At 44.3% G+C, this 21619-nt stretch overlaps 1 protein-coding gene across 1 annotated transcript in view; it reads left to right on the top strand.

The window, feature by feature from the left end:
* Positions 1 to 21619, top strand: part of c15h16orf89 (chromosome 15 C16orf89 homolog) — a 70079-nt gene that overhangs the window by 12616 nt on the left and 35844 nt on the right. The window contains exons 4-5 of the mRNA XM_041206945.1: positions 4009 to 4161; positions 20861 to 21011. Of these exons, the coding sequence (XP_041062879.1) occupies positions 4009 to 4161; positions 20861 to 21011 (304 nt within the window). The remainder of the gene's footprint in view (positions 1 to 4008; positions 4162 to 20860; positions 21012 to 21619) is intronic.

Raw genomic sequence — 21619 nt, forward strand, 5'->3', positions numbered from 1 at the left:
GTCTCTCCAATGTAGAGGAGACCACATTGGGAGCAACGAATGCAGTAGACTAAGTTGGGGGAAATGCAAGTGAAATGCTGCTTCACTTGAAAGGAGTGTTTGGGTCCTTGGACGGTGAGGAGAGAGGAAGTGAAGGGGCAGGTGTTGCATCTTTTGCGTGGGCAAGGGGTTGTGCCATAGGAGGGGGTTGAGGAGTAGGGGGTGATGGAGGAGTGGACCAGGGTGTCCCGGAGGGAGCGATCCCTACGGAATGCCGATAAGGGGGGTGAAGGGAAGATGTGTTTGGTGGTGGCATCGTGCTGGAGTTGGCAGAAATGGCGGAGGATGATCCTTTGAATGCGGAGGCTGGTGGGGTGATAAGTGAGGACAAGGGGGACCCTTTCATGTTTCTGGGAGGGAGGAGAAGGAGTGAGGGCGGATGCGCGGGAGATGGGCCGGACACGGTTGAGGGCCCTGTCAACGACCGTGGGTGGAAAACCTCGGTTAAGGAAGAAGGAGGACATGTCAGAGGAACTGTTTTTGAATGTAGCATCATCGGAACAGATGCGACGGAGGCGAAGGAACTGAGAGAATGGGATGGAGTCCTTACAGGAAGTGGGGTGTGAGGAGCTGTAGTCGAGATAGCTGTGGGAGTCGGTGGGTTTGTAATGGATATTGGTGGACAGTCTATCACCAGAGATTGAGACAGAGAGGTCAAGGAAGGGAAGGGAAGTGTCAGAGATGGACCACGTGAAAATGATGGAGGGGTGGAGATTGGAAGCAAAATTAATAAATTTTTCCAAGTCCTGACGAGAGCATGAAGCGGCACCGAAATAATCATCGATGTACCGGAGAAAGAGTTGTGGAAGGGGGCCGGAGTAGGACTGCAACAAGGAATGTTCCACATACCCCATAAAGAGACAGGCATAACTGGGGCCCATGCGGGTACCCATAGCCACACCTTTTATTTGGAGGAAGTGAGAGGAGTTGAAGGAGAAATTGTTCAGCGTGAGAACAAGTTCAGCCAGACGGAGGAGAGTAGTGGTGGATGGGGATTGTTCGGGCCTCTGCTCGAGCAAGAAGCTAAGGGCCCTCAGACCATCCTGGTGGGGGATGGAGGTGTAGAGGGATTGGACGTCCATGGTGAAGAGGAAGCGGTAGGGGCCAGGGAACTGGAAATTGTTGATGTGACGTAAGGTGTCAGAGGAATCACGGATGTAGGTGGGAAGGGACTGGACAAGGGGAGAGAGAAGGGAGTCAAGATAACGAGAAATGAGTTCTGTGGGGCAGGAGCAAGCTGAGACGATCGGTCTACCGGGGCAGTTCTGTTTGTGGATTTTGGGTAGGAGATAGAAGCGGGCCGTCCGAGGTTGGGCGACTATCAGGTTGGAAGCTGTGGGAGGGAGATCCCCAGAGGAGATGAGATCAGTGACAGTCCTGGAAACAGTGGCTTGATGTTCAGTGGTGGGATCATGGTCCAGGGAGAGGTAGGAGGAAGTGTCTGCGAGTTGACGCTCAGCCTCCGCGAGGTAGAGGTCAGTGCGCCAGACAACAACAGCACCACCCTTGTCAGCGGGTTTGATGACAATGTCAGGGTTGGACCTGAGAGAATGGAGTTCAGTAAGTTCAGAGAGAGACAGGTTAGAATGGGTGAGAGGAGCAGAGAAATTGAGACGACTAATGTCGCGCCGACAGTTCTCAATGAAAAGATCGAGAGAAGGTAAGAATCCAGAGGGAGGGGTCCAGGTGGAGGGAGAATATTGGAGATTGGTAAAAGGATCCGTTGAACTGGGAGAGGACTCCTGCCCAAAGAAGTGAGCCCGGAGACGAAGACGGCGGAAGAAGAGTTCAGTATCATGCCGAGCCCGAAATTCATTGAGGTGAGGGCGTAAGGGTATGAAACTAAGTCCTTTGCTGAGCACTGAACGTTCAGCATCGGAGAGGGGAAGGTCAGGGGCTATAGTGAATACACGGCTGGGGTTGGGACTGGAAGAAAGGGTGGGGACGGAGGGACAGGCAGGGGTGGAGGGTCCTAGATGGGTGTTGGTGTCGATGAGTTGTTGGAGCTTGCGTTCCTTAGCACTTGAGAGAAAGAGAAAAAGTTTCTTGTTGAGGCGTCGGATGAGCCGAAGGATAAAATGAAACTGGGGGCACGCGCAGCTTTGAAAAAGGGTACGGCGGTGCTGCTGGAGGGAGAGGTCGAGTGTGTTCATATGGCGGCGCATGGCACTGAGAGTGGATTTCAGAATGTGACGGGAACAGCAGTCCGAGAAACGTTTTATGTCCCGGAGATACCTGTAATCCTGGGTGGGTTCGAAACATGAGGGGTGGAATTTCAGTTGAAATCCACGTGGGGTAAGTCGGAGATGGAGACAGTCACTGAGAAAGGAGATATGGCTGTGAAAGCGGGTTTTAGTAAACACCTTGTCAAACACTAGGAGAGAAATGGAAAGCAATGAAGGTGAACAAGGCAACAGAGAGATCCGGAAATCTTGTCGCAGAGAGGAACAGAACTTCTTCAAGGAGGTAGGCATTTCTTGAAGAGCAGTGGCAGTCAATTAAACACAGAGATAAAAACAAAAAAACTGCGGATGCTGGAAATCCAAAACAAAAACAGAATTACCTGGAAAAACTCAGCAGGTCTGGCAGCATCGGTGGAGAAGAAAAGAGTTGACGTTTCGAGTCCTCATGACCCTTCGACAGAACTTGAGTTCGAGTCCAGGAAAGAGCTGAAATATAAGCTGGTTTAAGGTGTGTGTGTGGGGGGCGGAGAGATAGAGAGACAGAGAGGTGGAGGGGGTTGGTGTGGTTGTAGGGACAAACAAGCAGTGATAGAAGCAGATCATCAAAAGATGTCAACGACAATAGTACAATAGAACACATAGGTGTTAAAGTTAAAGTTGGTGATATTATCTAAACGAATGTGCTAATTAAGAATGGATGGTAGGGCACTCAAGGTATAGCTCTAGTGGGTTTTTTTTTAATAATGGAAATAGGTGGGAAAAGGAAAATCTTTATAATTTATTGGAAAAAAAAAGGGGGAAACAGAAAGGGGGTGGGGATGGGGGAGGGAGCTCACAACCTAAAGTTGTTGAATTCAATATTCAGTCCGGAAGGCTGTAAAGTTCCTAGTCGGAAGATGAGGTGTTGTTCCTCCAGTTTGCGTTGGGCTTCACTGGAACAATGCAGCAAGCCAAGGACAGACATGTGGGCAAGAGAGCAGGGTGGAGTGTTAAAATGGCAAGCGACAGGGAGGTTTGGGTCATTCTTGCGGACAGACCGCAGGTGTTCTGCAAAGCGGTCGCCCAGCTTACGTTTGGTCTCTCCAATGTAGAGGAGACCACATTGGGAGCAACGAATGCAGTAGACTAAGTTGGGGGAAATGCAAGTGAAATGCTGACTGACCCTTCAACTAAGGGGAACAGCTGCTCCCCATACCCTGTCCATGCCCCTTGTAATCTGAGGTGGATTCTGACCAATCCCAGTATCCTTTAAAATCTATTTAACATATATATATTTCCAATTTGGTGTTTTGAAGACCTGCAGGAATATCACTTAAAAAAAAGACTGTTATCTATGGCCGTGTGTCACTGACATTTGTTGCCCTGAGAAGATTGTGGACCTTCCCCTTGAACCCTTGCCGTTGAAGAAACTGTCACAGTTGAGAGGCGGGTCAACCATCTTAATATGAGACTGGAGGGACACAGGCCAGAATATGTGAGGGCAGCAGGTTTCTTTGCCTAAAGGAGATTGGAAAACCTGTTTCTTTCTCCACAACAGAAAGAGAAAATTGTGTGATGTGTATAGCAACCAGCTGATCCACTCCAATCAGTTTTGAATGAAATTTTAATACTGCCCTAAGAGGTCAAAGCGCATCAAGATTTGTTGCACCAAGCAAACATCAATAGCAAATATTTCTGTTTAAAATTACAGTCTGAAGTTTTTGGCAGTTGGAGTTTGCAGTAGTTACAGTTCCCTGCAATAATGGTGCTGAATTTGAATGTGTATGGTCCTGTTTTACTCACACAGCTCAGCTGGAAGATGCAGTGAAGAGATGGTCATTTTCAGGACCTGAAGCTGGCTCACAGTTGAAGAAGGTGGATGACTTAGTAAGAAGACTGGACTTCACCTCAGTAAAAGCTATTAAAGCAATGAAAGTGAATGACCCTATGTATTTCAATGGTAAACTTTAATCACTTGATCTCTGCCACAATTTGACAGTAATTTCCATCAATCTTAAGTAAAATTCACAAATTTGCTTTGTAATTCTTACTAAAGCAATCAAGAACAAAACGAAAGCACTTTCACTCCCCACAATGTTACAAATAATTTGCAAAAAATTTACAAATATTTTATGTGACACTGGTTGCAGTATCAATGAGATATGCTAATTTAGTCTAATATCTATAGTTTCTATGCTCAGCAGCTTGAACAGCATTTGTGGGAAGAGATGGAGCTGATGGGCTGAACTTTCCCAGGCCGAGGAGTCAGTTTTGCTGTTGAGGGGTGGAAGATTTGAGTCCCACCTGTCAGGTCAACTCCACATCTTCCTGTCTCCAAGCACGTTTCCTGGAGGCAAGTTCCCAGAGTTAAAGGCTGCCTGCAAGGTAGTAATGGAAAGCCAATTAAACCCTAATTTTTGACATTGCAGTCAGGGCTACCATGTCCTGCACCTCCTCTTCAGGAATCTGCTTGTCCTCCCTAATTGCATGGTAGGCACAGCAGTTTGTTAATTAGCCACGTTCCATAAAATGAGTCTGTCAGGAATGCATCCAAATTGCATAGGGTCAGAACCCAGAAACCATCCTGACATTGAGTTCCAGATGTCCCATGGAAAGATTCAGCCCAATATTTCGTATCAATGAGTTTTAATCTAATGTTAAATTATGGATCAATCTTTTTAAACATTACAACAGTAACCACAACTCAAAATAACTAATTGGCCATAACTTGCTTTAGGATGTATTAAGCAAGGTCATTCCTTCTTAATTCTGGGCTACTTGCAATCATGTCCATTTCTGAGAATATATCATTTTCTTTGCACAGAAACTTTACACAGTGCTATTATTAAGGATGCTAATTAAGACCTCAGATAGGGCATAAAGAATATCAACATGGAGGTACAGTGGGGAGAAGTTGTTTCATGTGGCCATAGAAATAGCATTACAGAAATGAATTTCTCCCCACTATTGTCAAGGATTAAGAATAAATTATGCTGTTCACTTGGCGGGTCACAAAAATAATAAACAATAATAAAAAATAATTAATAACTAAACAGTAACTCCATCAAATACCCATCCAATTCCAATTTTTTCCCACAATTTGTTAATTTCATGCATTTACTACATTCGGAGGGCGGACCTCGGGTCTTAAAAAAAAAATTAAAAGTAGTGTCATGGTAAATCTGTGACCTGATTGGCTGGTAGGGAATCTACACTGAATTTGAAACTAAAACATTGTTGAATTAATTAAACCAAATAAATTAATCACTTAATTAGTAAGTAGATGGTATCTAGACCAGAAGCAGGGGATTACTGTTCTTAGAATTTAGCATTTATAGTAGAGATCTAGCCCTAGGGAACGTATAGTTAATAAGGAGTCAATAAGCAGTTATTAAATTTAAATTAATTTATTAAATAGTTCTAGAAATGGCAGTTGCTGGGGTGAAGTGCTTCAGCTGTGGGATGTGGGAAATCTGTGATGCTTCAAGTGTCCCAGACAACTACATCTGCAGGAAGTGTACCCAATTGCAGCTCCTCACAGATGCATGGATCAGTTGGAGCAGTAGTTGGATGCACTGAGGAGCATTCAGGAGACGGAGTTTTGCAGACATTGTCACATCCAAGGTACAGACAGAGAGATGGGTGACCGCTAGAAGGGGCAGGTAGTCAGTGTAGAAATCCCCTGTGGCTGTCCCCCTCTCTAACAGGTATACCTTTTTGGATACTGTTGGGAGGGATGGCTTATCAGGGGAAAACAACAGCAATAGCCAGAGCAGTGGTACCACGGCTGTCTCTTGTTCAGCGGGAGGGGTCAAAGAACAGAAGAGCAATTGTCATAGGGGACTCTATAGTTAGGGGCTCAGATAGGCACTTCTGTGGTCATCAAACAGACACCAGGATGGTATGTTGTCTCCCTGGTGCCAGGGTCCAGGATGTCTCTGATCGGATGCAGGACATTCTGAAGGGGGAGAGAGAATGGCCAGAGGTCGTGGTACACATTGGTATTAACGACATAGGCAGGAAGAGTGACGAGGTCCTGCAGTGGGAGTTCAGGGAGTTAGGCAGGAAGTTAAAAAACAGGACCTCTAGGGTTGTAATCTCAGGATTACTCCCTGTGCCACCTGCCGGTGAGGCTAGAAATAGGAAGATAATGCAGCTGAACACGTGGCTGAACAAATGGTGTAGGAGGGAGGGTTTCCGATATCTGGATCATTGAGATCTCTTCTAGGGCAGGTGGGACCTGTACAAGAAGGACGGTTGCATCTAAACTGGAGGGGCACCAATATCCTGGCTGCGAGGTTTGCTAGTGTCATTCAGGAGGGTTTGATACTAGTATAGCAGAGCAGTAGGTCAGCAGGTGAAATAAATGACTGGGAACTAGCGAATATGGCCAGTAGGACTAAGAGGAAGGGCAGGCAGGGACAAATTACTGAACACAGTGAGATTGGGGGTCTGAAATGCATTTGTTTCAATGCGAGAAGTATAACAGGCAAGGCAGATGAGATTAGAGCTTGGATTAGTACTTGGGACTATGATGGTATTGCTATTACAGAGACTTGGTTGAAGGATGTGCAGATAAACGTTCCAGGATTTAGATGTTTCAGGCAGGATAGAGAGGGATGTAGAAGAGGTGGGGGAGTTGCACTGCTGGTTAAGGAGAATATCACAGCTGTATGACAGGAGGACACCTCAGAGGGCTCATGCAGCAAGGCAATATGGGAAGAGCTCTGGAATTGGAAGGGTGCAGTCACAATGTTGGGGGTTTACTATAAGCCTCCCAATTGCCGGCAGGAGATTTAGGAACAGTTATGTAGGCATATTTTGGAAAGATGTAAAAGCAATAGGGTTGTTGTGGTGGGTGATTTGAACTTTCCCTATATTGACTGGGAATCACTTAGTGCTAGGGGTTTGGATGTAGCAGAACTTGTAAGGTGCATCCAGGAGGGCTTCCTGAAACAATAGGTAGATAGTCTAACTAGGGAAGGAGCAACACTGGACCTGGTATTAGGGAATGAACCCAGCCAGGTGGTCAAAGTTTCAGTAGGGGAGCATTTTGGGGAAATAATTCAGTAAGTTTCAAGGTACTGGTGGATAAAGATAACAGGAGTCCTCGGGTTAAGGTGCTTAATTGGGGGAAGGCTAATTATAACAATATTAGGCAGAAACTGAGGAATCTAGACTGGAGGCAGATGTTTGAGGGTAAATCAACAACTGAAATGTGGGGGGGCTTTCAAACATCAGTTAGTAAGAATTCACGACTATATTCCTGCTAGGATGAAGGATAAGTATGGCAAGTTTCAGGAACCTTGGATCACGAAGGATATTGTGAGATTAGTCAAAAAGAAAAGGGAGCATTCGTAAGGGCTAGAAGGCTGGGAACAGATGAAGCCCATGGAGAATATAAAGAAAGTAGGAAGAAACTTAAGCAAAGAGTCAGGAGGGCTAAAAGGGGTCATGAAAAGTCATTGGCAACCAGGATTAAGGAAAATCTCAAGGCCTTTTATACATATGTAAAAAGCAAGAGGGTAGCCAGGGAAAGGGTACGCTCACTCAGGGACAGAGGTGGGAATCTGTGTGTGGAACCAGAAGAAATGGGAGAGATACTAAATGAATACTTCTCATCAGTATTCACCAAAGAGAAGGATTTAGCAGCCGATTTGTCTAGGAAAGAGTGTGTAGATAGCCTAGATCATGTTGAGATCAAAAAAAGAGGTGTTAGACGTCTTGAAGAATATTAAGGTGGATAAGTCCCCAGGGCCAGATGGAATCTACCTCAGCGTACTGAGGGAGGCAAGGGAGGAGATTGCTGGGGTCTTGACAGAAATCTTTGTATCCTCACTAGCTACAGGTGAGGTCCCAGAGGACTGGAGAATGGCCAATGTTGTTCCATTGTTTAAGAAGGGTAGCAGGGATAATCCAGGAAATAACAGGCCAGTGAGCCTTACATCAGTGGTAGGGAAATTATTGGAGAAGATTCTTCGTGACAGGATTTACTACCATTTGGAAGCAAATGGGCATATTAGTGAGAGGCAGTATGGGTTTGTGAAGGGGAGGTCGTGTCTCACCCAACTTGATCGAGTTTTTCGAGGCAGTGACAAAGATGATCGACGATGGAAGGGCAATGGATGGTATATACATGGATTTCAGTAAGGCCTTTGACAAGGTCCCTCATGGCAGACTGGTACAGAAGGTAAAGTCGCATGGGATCAGAGGTGAGCTGGCAAGATGGGTACAGAATTGACCTGATCATAGAAGACAGGGGGGTAGCAGTGGAAGGGTGCTTTTCTGAATGGAGAGCTGTGACTAGTGGAATTCCACAGGGATCAGTGCTAGGACCTTTGCCGTTTGTAACGTAAGTAAATGATTTGGAGGAAAATGTAACTGGGCTAATTAGTAAGTTTGCAGACCACACTAAGGTTGGAGGAGTTGCAGATAATGAAGAGGATTGTCAAAGGATACAACGGGATATAGATTGGTTGGAGACTTGGGTGGAGAGATGGCAGATGGAGTTTAATCCGGACAAATGTGAAGTAATGCATTTTGGATGGTCTAATACAGGCAGGAATTATACAGTAAATGGCAGAACCCTTAAGTGCATTGATGGGTAGAGGGATCTGGGTGTACATGTCCACAGGTCACTGAAAGTGGCAACGCAGGTGGATAACGTAGTCAGGAAGGCATATGGCATGCGTGCCTTCATCGGCAGGGGTATTGAGTATAAAAGCTGGGAAGTCATGCTGCAGCTGTATAGAACCTTGGTTAGGCCACACTTGGAATATTGCGTACAATTCTGGTCGCTACATTACCAGAAGGATATGGAGGCGTTGGAGAGGGTGCAGAGGAGGTTTACCAGGATGCTGCCCGGTCTGGAGGTTATTAGCTATGAGAAAAGGTTGGAGAAATTCGGATTGTTCTCACTAGAGCAACGGAGATTGAGGGGTGACTTGATAGAAGTTTACAAAATTATGAGTGGCATGGACAGAGTAGATAGTCAGAAGCTTTTTCCCAGGGTGGAAGAGTCAATTACTAGGAGACATAGATTTAAGGTGAGAGGAAAAAACTTTAGAGGAGATGTGCAGGGCAAGTTTTTTATGCAGAGGGTAGTGAGTGTCTGGAATTTGCTGCCAGAGGAGGTGGTGGAAGCAGGTACGATAGTGGTGTTTAAGAGGCAGCTTGACAAATACATGCTTAGGATGGGAATAGAGGGATACGGACCCGGGAAGTGCAAAATTATTTAGTTTTATGGTCGGCACAGGCTTGGAGGGCCGAAGGGCCTGTTCCTGTGCTGTACTTTTCTTTATATAAAGTAATTATATCAAGTTATTTGTGGGGCTTTCCTCTTTTTTTTGAGCCAGTGTCCTGATTTTAAATGTTTCTTAGGCTTGTAAGAATTCTATGGGTCCAATTTAGCTATTGCACTAAGATCATTCAACAACAACTTATACTTGTATAACGCCTTTAAAGTAGCAAAACATCCCAAGGTACTTCCAAGGAGCATTGTTAGACAATGTTTGACACTGAGTCACCTTAGAGATATTAGACCAAGTGATTAAAAGCTTAGTCAAAGAGGTAGGTTTTAAGAGATGTCTTAAATGGGGAAAGAAGGGTATGGTGGCTGAGGGAATTCCAGATCTTGTGGCCTAGGCCACCAGCAGTGGAGTGATTCAAATTGAGAATGCTCAAGAGGTTGAAATTAGAGGAGCTCCTGAGGACACGGGGCTGGAGGAAGTTATAAGACCATGAGAGTGATTGGGGATTGGGATCGGGATCAGAGATGGAATGTGAGAGTTGTAATTTGGGAGTTAGAGTTTGTGTTATGTGCAGATGTGTTTTTAAAAAAATGTTAGCTTATTGCACCTGGTGGAAATATGCCTGACTCCTCCTAGTCCACGAGTAGTACTGTAAATGCATATCACATGAATTTGGCCTTTTTCACCTTTTACAAAACCTCATTAGAAACTTTTCTTGACCAACTTGCTTTCTGAGAGTGAATTGGTTTCCCATCAGTGACCTGCTTCCATTTAAACTTGGATGTGGATGGGCTGGAGAGAGTTTAGAGTCTGCTTAGAGATTTCTAAAATGTTTACTTCCTAACCGTTTGACCTTGAGGATAACATTGCCTTTGTCAGTTTGTGGTTTGTCCCTCTAGCTATATTGCCTCAAAATCCTTTTAGCTTTCATTTGCAGTCAGACATGTTGTTTTTACTTAACTATGCACATTAATTCCTAATCCTCCTGTGTCCTGTCCTGTATCCAAGATCCATTTATTTTCCCTTCTAACCTCCATGAAGAGGGAGAATTTAGAGTATCAGCGAAAACTAGCAAGAAATATAACAACAGACAAAAGGAAGAGAGTAGTTAAAGTGTTATCCTTTAGAGGGTAAGACTAGGGAATTAATAATGGGAAACAAGGAAATAGCAAAGACCTTGAGCAAGTATTTTGTATCCATCGTCTTGCAGAAAACACCCCATAAGGACAGAAAATCAAGAGGCGAAAGGGAGGGAGGAGTTTTAAATAATTGGGATTGCTGGAGAAAAGTTTTTTTTTAAATTCATTCATGGCAAATAGGCATCTCTAGCTAGGCCAGCATTTATTGCCCATCCCTAGTTGCCCTTGACCACCACCACCTCAAGGGCAATTAGGGATGGACAATAAATGCTGGCCTAACCATCCTGTAAATGAATAAAAAAAACATGCTCAAATAGTGGAAGGGAGTTATAAGAGCAAATATGGTGGCAAGTTTGAGTGCAAAAGCATTAGGGCAGTAATCATTGGAGACTTCAACTACCCTAATATCAGTTGGGATATGAACAGTGTGAAGAGCACATAGGGCACAAATTTCTTGAACTGCTTTCAGGAGAACTTTTTCAGTCAGCATGTAACAAGCCCAATGAGAGTGGCACAATTCTCAATTCAGTCTTAGGAAATGGAGCTGGGCAAGTGGATGAAGTAGCAGTGGGGGATCATTTTGGAGATGGTGACCATAATACAGTTAGATATAGCATTATTATGGAAAATGACAAAGATAGAACATGAATAAAAGTTCATAATTGGGGGAAAACAAATTTTACAAAGCTGAGAGGTGAACTGACGAAAGTGGACAGCTACTAGAAGGGAAAATGGTGTCAAATCAGTGGGAAGTATTCAAAAGCGAGATTCTACTGGCACAGTGTAGACATGTTCCCACAAAGAAAAAGGGTGGTACTGCCAAATCTAGAGCTCCCTGGTTATCCAGAAGCATACAGGCCAGGGTAAAGCAGAAAAACAAAGCTTATGATGTTCACAAAAACTTCATACTGTAGAAAGCCTAAAGGAGTATAGAAAGTACAGGAGTGAAGTAAAAAAGGAAATTAGGAAAGCAAAGAGAGGATACGAAAACATATTGGCAGATAAAATCAAAGGCAACCCAAAGATATTTTACCAGTACAGTAAGACCAAGAGAATAACTAATGAAAAAATAGGGCCTATCAGACATGTACATGGAAACTTGTGTGTTGATGCTGAAGATGTGGGCAGGGTTCTCAATGAATACTTTGTCTCTGTCTTCACTAAGGAGAGAGATGAAACAGACATTTTCATTAATGAGGAGAAGTGTGAAACATTAGATACAATAAGCACAATGAGAGAGGATGTACTGGAGAAATTGATATCCTTGAGGGTGGATAAATCACCAGGAGCAGATAGATTGTATCTCATGCTGTTAAAGGAAGCCGGGAAGAAAATAACGGATGCCCTGAGAATTTTCCAATCCTCACTAGATGCAGGCGAGGTCCCAGAGGATTGGAGGTCTATGACTGTTGTACCAATATTTAAAAACGGTGAGAGGGATAGGCCAGAAAATTATAGGCTACTCAGTCTGATTTTAGTGTTGGGCAAATTATTGGTATCAATTCTGAGAGGATAAACTATCATGTAGAAAGTAACAGATTGATCAGGGATAGTCAGCATGGTTTTGTGAGGGGAAGATTGTGTGTTACTAATTTAATCGAATTTTTTGAGGGGAAGGTAGTGAGTTGGATCAGAATTGGCTCAGTGACAGGAAGCAAAGGGTAATGGTCAATGGATGTTTATGTGAATGGAAAGCAGTTTCCAGTGGTGTTCTACAGGGTTTGGTGTTGGAGCTCTTGCTGTTTGTTGTATATATTAAAGATTTGGACTCAAATGTGGGAAGCATGATTGTGAAATTGACAGGTGACACAAAAATTGGCCGTGTAGTTGATAGGGTAGCTGTTGTCTCCAGAATTATATCAATGGTTTGGTTGAGTGGATGGAAAAGTGGCAAATGGAATTCAATCCAAAAAATTGTGAGGTAATGCATTTGGGGAGGGTAAACAAAGCAAGAGAATCCTCAATAAACTGGAGGATATTGAGAGCAACATGAGAGACCTTGGAGTGCAAGTCCAGAGGTCCCTGAAAGTGGCAGGACAAGTGGATGAGGTGGTCAAGAAAGCATTTGGAATGCATTCCTTTACTGGACAAAGTATTGAATACAAAAGCAGGGATGTAATGATGGAACTGTATAAAATGCTGGTTAGGTCATAGCTGGAATTTTGTGTACAATTCTGGTCATTATATTACAGAAAGGACAGAATTGCTCTGGAGAGAATACAAAGGAGATTTACAAGAATGTTACCAGGGCTTGAAAATTGCAGTTATGAGAAAAGATTGGATAGGCTGGGGTTGTTTTCCTTAGAACAGAGGAGGCTGAGGGGTGACCTAATTGAGATGTACAAAATTATGAGGGGCCTAGATAGGGTAGACAGGAAAGACTTGTTTTCCCCCTAACTGAGGGGTCAATTACCAAGTGGCATAGAACTAAGGGGATTGGTAGAAGGATTAGAGGGGACATGAGGAAAATCTTTTTCACCCAGGGGGTGGTGGGTGTCTGGAATTCACTGCCTAAGTTGGTGGTTGAGGCTGAAACGCTCAACTCATTTAAATGGTAGCTGGATCTGCATCTGAACCTGCAAGGCTATGGACCAGGGGCTGGAATGTGGGATTAAAATGAGCGACTAGTTTCTTTTTTCTCTTTTTTTGGCCAGTGCAGACACGATGGGCTGAATGGCCTCTTTCTGCAATGTAACTTTTCTATGGTTCTAAGTTTTGAGCAAGATGCATAGAGCCTGCAAGGGAATATAGATAGGTTAAATGGGAAAAATTTGGCAAATGGAGTACAATGCAGAGAAATGTGTGGCTTCCACTTTCACAGGAAGAATAGAAAAGCAGAATATTATTTAAATGGAAAGAGACTGCAGAATGCTGCAGTACAGAGGGATCTGGGTGTCCTTGTAAATGAATCACAGAAAAACTAGCACACAGGTGCAGCAAGTAATTAGGAAGGCCTTTATTACAAGGGGATTGGAGTATAAGTAGGGAAGTCTTGCCACAACAAAGCAGGGTATTGGTGAAACCACACCTAGAGGATTGTGTACAGTTTTGGTCTCCTTACTTAAGGAGGGAGATACTTGCATTAGAAACAGTTCAGAGAAGATTCACTTGGCTGATTCCTGGAATGAAGTGGTTATCTTGTGAGGGAAAGGTTGAGCAGGTTAGGCCTATGCTCATTGGAGTTTAGAAGAATGAGAAGTGATCTTGTTGATTTTGAGGGGGCTTGACGAAGTTGATGCTGGGAGAATACTTCCTCTTGAGGGAGAGAATCTAGAACTAGGGGGCACAGTTTTAAAAATAAGGGGGGGTCTCAATTAAAATGGAGATGAGGAGGAATTTCTTCTTTCAGAATGGTGAGCTTAGACTATGTACCAACCTTAAGGCAGTCAACAAAGCTATCATTCCAGACAAGTATCCATTTCTATGAACCGAGAACTATTGGCACCATTTCATGACTGCACATTATTCACAAAGCTCTAATGTGATGGAGATATCTTCAGAAAGCTATAAGAGAGCAAAATCGATATCTTACAGCTTTTGTTACTCGTAGAGGTGTTTCAGGGCTGCAGAATGTGTGTTTCAGGGCTGCAGAATGTGTGTTTCAGGGCTGCAGGATGCCCTATGGACTATGTTCAACATGTAGTGCCATCCAGAAGATTGTTTCACCAGCCTTGTCAGATGTTGAGGGACGCTCCACTTACTGGATGACATCGTTGTCCATGGAACGGACAAAGCTGAACATGATTAAAGGTGCTCATTTGACTTGTACAACACAATTTGATACTCATCAAGGACAACGTACATTTGCAGCACCTGAGATTGACTTTCTAGGATACAGAGTGGCAGCAGCTGGAGTAAAACCTTCACAGAACAACATCAAAGCCATTCATGCATTTCCAACACCATCTAATGTGAAAGGGTTGGCATTGTTCCTTCATACTACCAACTTGTATCACAAATTCATTCCTAAGTAAGCAGAGGCCAGGGTCTCTTCAGAAACTTCACAAAAGATATACGTTGGGAATGGACACTTGCCAGCAAACAGGGTTTAAAACCTTAAAAGGTGAAGATAGCATCTTTGTCAGTCCTCGCAATCTCATCCTGTCCATTACTCCATTTATCACCCACACATGCCACGCATCCTTGTCATCTGCCCTAGCATGCACCTTGCTCACTCTCTTTCCATCTGTCTTTATGCAGGATAAGATCGCGCACAATTAAAGGGAGAGGTCCCAGACCAGGGGTGGAGTGCCCGACATCAAAGTCCTCACAGAATTAGAGAATTGAGCGACCAACCTGGCCAGAGAGGACATCGACTGTGCCTGCACTGAGTGAGGTTGGCAGCAAACACCCAAGTGAGGATCCTGCACCAGCTCATCCCTCAAACAACCATACTATAAGTGCTTTGTCCTCTTTTAGAGTCACCTACCATAGACTCACCTTTCTCTCATAGGCACATTTGGAAAGCGCCCAACAGCATCCACAAAGCCTCATCTCCAGTCCGGAGGACACCATGGATGAGGAACCAGAGGAGAGCACCATAGCAAACCCATCATGGCGCTCATCCACACCCTCCGATGAGACCCAGATCTAGAGCAGGCTCGAGGTCGTGATCTGGTGAGCACAGCACGCAATGTCCACAGCAGGAGGAGGCAGGTACATCTGAGGACACCAGCACTCGGAGGACTGCTGGAGGCAAGGATTCTGCTGAGTCTGAGTCAGATGACAAGCCTCTTGACTCGGTCCTAAATCAGTTGCTGGACCTGCAGGAACAATCACTGGAACATCAGGAAGGGATGTCCGCTGCATTCCTCAGATTGCAAGGCACAATGGAGGAGTCCATCCACCTTCAGTCTGAGGTGATATCGCCAGCATGCTAATGCACCGAGGTCAACACTAGCAGTTTGGCGGCTGCTGTGGAGACCTTGGTCCAGGACATTGATACTGCACCTCTGCAGGAGCAGCACTCTATTGCTGTAGCCATCAGTGGCTACATGGGGTGGGGCGGGGTGGGGCAGGGCGCCTAGATCTCCCTCCAGCTGCCTCCTTTTCTCAAGTCAGGCAGGGGCATCCATAGGGAGAAGGACCAGCAGATGGACACCCTGGGGCCATCTGCTCAGGGGGCTCCCCAGCTGATCCCAGTCTCCTCTTCCTGTGACCTCATCACCTACAGTTCTACAGGCCGAGGAGGGTACACCTGCCCCATAGCAGGACATTCGAAGCAGGCCAAAGCCCCTCAGAACGCCCATCAAGGTCATCACAGACAACTGTGCACAGCAGTCAGCAGGCTACCTCCACCTCCATCATGGATGTCGGGGGGTGTAACCAGATGTAGCGGTGAGGTTGGGAAAGTTAACAAGATTTAGGAGTACAACAGTGCCACAGGTGTTCACAAATGTAAATAGACTCACACCCAGTTCACGTCTCCCCTTATGTAAACCTCCTTTTTATGATGAGCTGCGTTGCTGTCAATCAGGTCATGGTCCACCATGGTCCCTCCCCACACTATCATGGGCCTCTCGTCTATGTTGTGTGCTTCCATGTCACCCAGTGTGTGTCCCTTTTGTACATCATTTTCGACATGGTGATGCTGCGACCTTAATGTTCAGTGTGCTTGTGGAATGAACCTCATTCACATGCTTTGCAGGGTTGTGTCATGTTTATTCTTGGCTGTGTAAGATTGAGGCAGAGGGGTTCTCCTGTCTCGTCTGCATTCTTGAAAGGTGAAGGGGTAGTGTACAAGGAGAGATGTGTTAACGCATGGGGAAGGGTCATATATTGAGCATCTCCATGTGTTCTCTGTCTCTCGGCTTTCCATGCTATGACCCACATTCAGAGCTCGTGTGTGCTGCTGTCAGCCTTTCCGACTTTCCAAGTGTACATCTGCTAAGCTCATCAATAAGTGGGGGCACCCTGTCAGCTCAAGGTGATGAAGCTCGGCTGTTCTCAGCCACGTTATAGTCCTGGCACTCGAACATCCAACCTTGAGGGTCTCTCACCCTGCAGTTGTGTGTCTTGCAGGGATAAGGCTCGCATCACAAACGAGGGATGCAGCAAAGGATGCAGTGCTGTGCATCCCTTCATCTCAGCATTCATCCAAGTCACAGATGCTAATTCCAAATGGCATTTCCTAGCAGGCAATAGAGGCTTCGAGCAGTCTCTGGAAGTGCACGTGGTTGCTTTAGATAATGTTGAGGGGAGCAAAGGGATAGGAATGAAGGTGTACTGAAGCTGAAGTGTGCTTTTTATTAATAATGATCCGGGCCCTTGAGGGCTTCATGGTGTGTGTGCACTGTGGACTTGACAAGGGCCAGGGCTGGCCAGGAGGGCACAATGTCAGCATTAAAGAGGAGGCATCTTAATGTGCGGCAGGCGAATGTTCGATGTCATCACGCTCAGGTGGTCCACATCCATGTTAAGCTGTGGATAACTGTGGCCCAGGATCACTCACTGAGAGTGCCAGATATCAGTGTGATTTGGAAGAATGCAGCACCGGTTACTGAGTCATCTCGAAATGGATTGACAGCAGTAGAACATCATCGGCTACCTTGTTGAAGCGTGAATGATCTGATTCACCATCGATGTCACACAGGGTGCGTGGTTCAATTGCTTCAGATGGATCTCCTTGAGGAACCTTGTCACATTAAAGGTAGACAGCTACAAGATCACTGAGGATCGACCGACAGCTCCTGGCTCTTTTAGGCTGCCATTGTAACTGGGATGCTGGAGAGATGGTTGAAGAAGCAGCACCTTCTGACGTATGATGTCGGGACTCCCTCCTTCAGTTAGTACCTCAGCTCAGCATGGACGCATGCAGTTAAAACAAAAAGATCGATTAGTGCCACTTTGCAGGATTAGTTTTTGTATGAATGGGCATCATTGCTTCACTTTCCTGATTCCCTGCACTGTCACTGACTGTTCTGCCTACAAAGCCCGGCGCTGATCCCTGTGAGTGCTGCGTGATGCAGGGTAAGTGAAACAACCTCCGAAGTGAGGAGTACAGTGCAGGTCGCCAGGTACATGTTACTTATATCCCATTGTGGAACACATCATTCTAGTTACACACTGTCATGCCTGGATGATCCAATGTGGGGAGGTGATTCTGGTGAGGAGTCCTTTATAATAACAAGCAAAAACATTGAAATGATGTTCTCAACGTGTTGTGGTGGGAAAGGCGGCTCACCATTGATGGCTGCAGCCCACCATCGCAAACTGCTTTTGTGATGCCGTAAAACTGATTTTTGGCCCTCTTGTGATATTTTCCACCTGCACCTGACCTGACTCCCGACGCGAATGGGAGCAGAAAATCCTGACCTATGGGATTGTGGCAATTCAGACAACCACAAATCTTGTCACATAAGAGGAGTTGAAGGCAGAATCAGCAACAGTGTACTGCAGAAAGTAAGGCAGTACTTTAAAAACTCATTTGTCTCATACAAATGAACTGGCGTTATTTGGTGATGACTGTATTGCACATGGACTTTGAGCAGTTATCCCAAAATTGCTACAGGAGCATGTATCGCATCTTGTCCGTAAAGACCATCTGGGTGTTGTTAAGATGAAGCATCAATTCTGTGAAGCAGTCTGGTGTCTGGCAATAGCGCACAGTATAGAGGGTTCATTAGAAACTGCTTGTACGCTCTGTGAGAAATCAGTTAAACCCTATCCCACACTCTACAATCAACCCCATAGCGACAAAACCATGGGAACAACTGCAAGTAGATCATTCTGGAGGAGTTCCAGCAACCCCCCCAGGAATCAACTTTTTCTGTTTGCTGTTCATGATCTACAGCAAAAGGCCAGAAATCAGTACAACAATTTCCGTAACAACCACTTCACTCATTGGAATTCAAGATAAGTTGTTTACAAAATGGGGTTTGCCGAAGACTATCACTGCAGACATTGGAACAGAGTTTGTTTCTGGAGTTGTTCATGGAGTTTCTTCCTAACAAGTTACAGAATTCATCACCAGCTGACATTGCGATACAGCCCATAATCGAATGGTGGTGCTGAATGACTCAGCAGGTTGATAAAGGAAAGTCTGGGAGTATGTCAGAGGGCATTTGATAAATCCATTCACATTCTACTTCGCACATATCAACCCACCCACCTCTCTCTGACCAGAACGACACCAGTCAAACCTAATGATAGGTCATAACTTTCACATACCACTAACCATTCTTAAGCTTTCAGCACTATCCAACCAGAATGTCAGAGTGAAAGCAGAAGAAATCGCAAAGCAAAAGCATACTTTGACAAGCGAACATGGGCAAGGGAACCACGATTTGAGATTGGAGATTTGAGTTTGAATCAACTGGTCAATGTACAACCACAAACTGGCATAATCTTAGTACTAGGCTGATCAAGCAGTTGCTGTGTAGCAACACTTGCCTGTTGGATGGCAACACAAAATGGAAATGAGCATACTAGGATATTTCGAGGATAGTGATTTGAGGATGTGTTTCAGATGAGTGTCTGTGATGTTGATCATCTACCTTTATCATGGTGATCATGCAGAACCACAACCTCAAATTCATAAATTCATCGAAGACCTTTTCAATCTCGAATACTAGTTCTGCATTTGGGAAAAATGGACAAATTTAAGAACTGATTTGATGTATATAGGTCTGTTTAGGATGATTTAATTTAAAATAAGATAAAAAAACAAAACTGTAGAAAGAGCTGGAAGTTCAAGCTGAAGCATTTTTAAAGCACTGCAAATAAAACCTGTTACAAACATGGAAATTAGTGTCATCCCTGCATAAGTCCAAGATCCAAAACATCCAACAACCTGTTGACCATCAGTTACAATATCAGGAAATGAAACATGACCAAGTCAAACAGTTCTTCTGAAGACAATCAGGTCTTGCAACATCAATCTCTCTTTTCTTTAAAAATCAACAGTTTTTAGGAGTATTAATAGTTTAGTTGCCTTTATTTTCCTGGTGCTCTGCCCCACCCCCCTCCCCCCACCACCACGCCTCCCGCCCATTTTGACGATCACAATACCTTGAATTAAATGACAACTTGATTGGAAAAAAATTGGTTGAAATCAGTGAAGTGACATAAATCAGTTAAAGGTCAGATAATCAGGAGACATGTAGATCAAATCAGGAAAAGGGAGACAGATCCACAAGAAAAGGTGCACCAAACATTTCCTTTGGGAGTTCACACCACAGGTAGAAGGAACTCCTCTTGCTTCGGAAGTGCCTGTAGGATCCGTTGAGCCTGAGCCAGTCGAAGAGGCAAATTTACAGGTTCCTACTGGGGAGCCTGGTGGACGGATAACTCCCGAGAGAGAGGCCTCAGATAAACCATCAGAAGTGATAGAATTACGACAGTCGACATATTTGAAAAAGCCTCCAGAGAGACTGAATTTATAAATAGTTTATTTATATAAATAGTTAATATATTGTAAAATGTACTTTAAAATAAAGGGGGAGGGATGTGGCAAGCTGAGGTGTAATACACCTTTAAGAGAATGTGAGCAGATTGACCATGTGACTGTAAGACCCAATAGCTGTGTGGCGTGGGCTACCAGGTTAATGTTAGTCTAGAGTAGGGTCTGGTTGGAGAAGCACACGTCACGTTGTAAATAAATAATGTTTCATTTTATATTGGTCTCTGCGTCTGCCATATATTGTAATCGACTCACCTGCTGACAGAACGTGCAATCAGTTCGCGAGCAAAGTGACCTACAGTTAAAGCATAACATTTGAGGCTTTTTAATCACTTTTTTATTCTTGGAGTTTAGAAGAATGAATCTTAATTGAAGCGTGAACTTGACAGGGCAGATGCTGAGAGGATGTTTGCCCTTGGGGAATCTGGAATTAGGGGCCACAGTTTTAAAAATAAGGGAACTCTCATTTAAGACAGAGATGAGGAGGAATTTCTTCTCTCGGAGGGTTGTTAGTCTGTGGAATTCTCTTCCACAGTGAGCAGGGGAGGCTGGCTCACTGAATAGATTCCAGGCTGAGTTAGACAGATTTTTGATCAGCAAGGGGGTCAAGGGTTACGGGGGGCAGACGGGAGAATAGAGTTACGGCCACAATCAGATGAACCACATCTGATCGAATGATAGAGCAGGCTTAATGGCCCAAATAGCCTATTCCTGCTCGTGCTTCTATTTCTTATAATTGTCGTTGTTCTAGCTATAACTATATTGAACAGTAGAGCTGTCTCGGGTCGAATGGTCTCGTCCTGCTCTTTATCTTATGTTATGTTATAATAGTGCTGCTTTAACCTCCAGGTGTGCTGTTTCTTTACGTAGCCTTTCAACAAGTACTGCATATTGATTTCTGGACTCTTAAACCTGGGTGGACACAAACAGATACCAGACTGATTTATCCTGAAGTGAGGGCTTCGGAATGTTTTGAGGAGGATATCAGTGACAGATGTTTGACTCAGTTGCTGGGTACTTGGTATGTCTAACCTTTGAAATTTTATAAATAGTCAATAGAAGTGATGTCTATAATAGACAAAACAAATCTTACTGTTCTACTAAAATAATTCTCTACAATGTTAAACTTTTTAAACAATTCTTCCAACTTTTAAAATAATATTTTTGAGAATAATTTAATTTTCTTGAGACTACAAAATGTGTAAAGAATTTTATCCCACTGTGAATTTTACCATCAGGGTTCAGGTGTTTAATTATTTTTACTTTTTCTTGGAATGTAGGCATCATATGGCAGGGCCTGCATTTTATCACCCATCCCTAATTGCCCCTGAACCCAGGGCAGTTAAGAGTCAGCCACATTGCTGTGGGTCTGCAGTCACATGTAGACCAGACCAGATAACAGCAGATTTCCTTCCCTAAAGGACATTAGTGAATCAGGTGGGTTTTTATAACAATCGACAATGGTTTCATGGTCATCATTACTGAGACTAACTTTATATTCCAGATTTATTAATTGAACTTGAAACCATGTCCCCTGTCTCTGGATTATGAGTCCAGTGACAATACAATTTATGCCACTGTCTCTCTTGTAATAAAAAAATGCAGTTCAATCTTGGCAACCAAATGTTA

This window comes from Carcharodon carcharias, chromosome 15 (genome assembly GCF_017639515.1).
Source record: "Carcharodon carcharias isolate sCarCar2 chromosome 15, sCarCar2.pri, whole genome shotgun sequence".
Classification (NCBI taxonomy): domain Eukaryota; kingdom Metazoa; phylum Chordata; class Chondrichthyes; order Lamniformes; family Lamnidae; genus Carcharodon; species Carcharodon carcharias.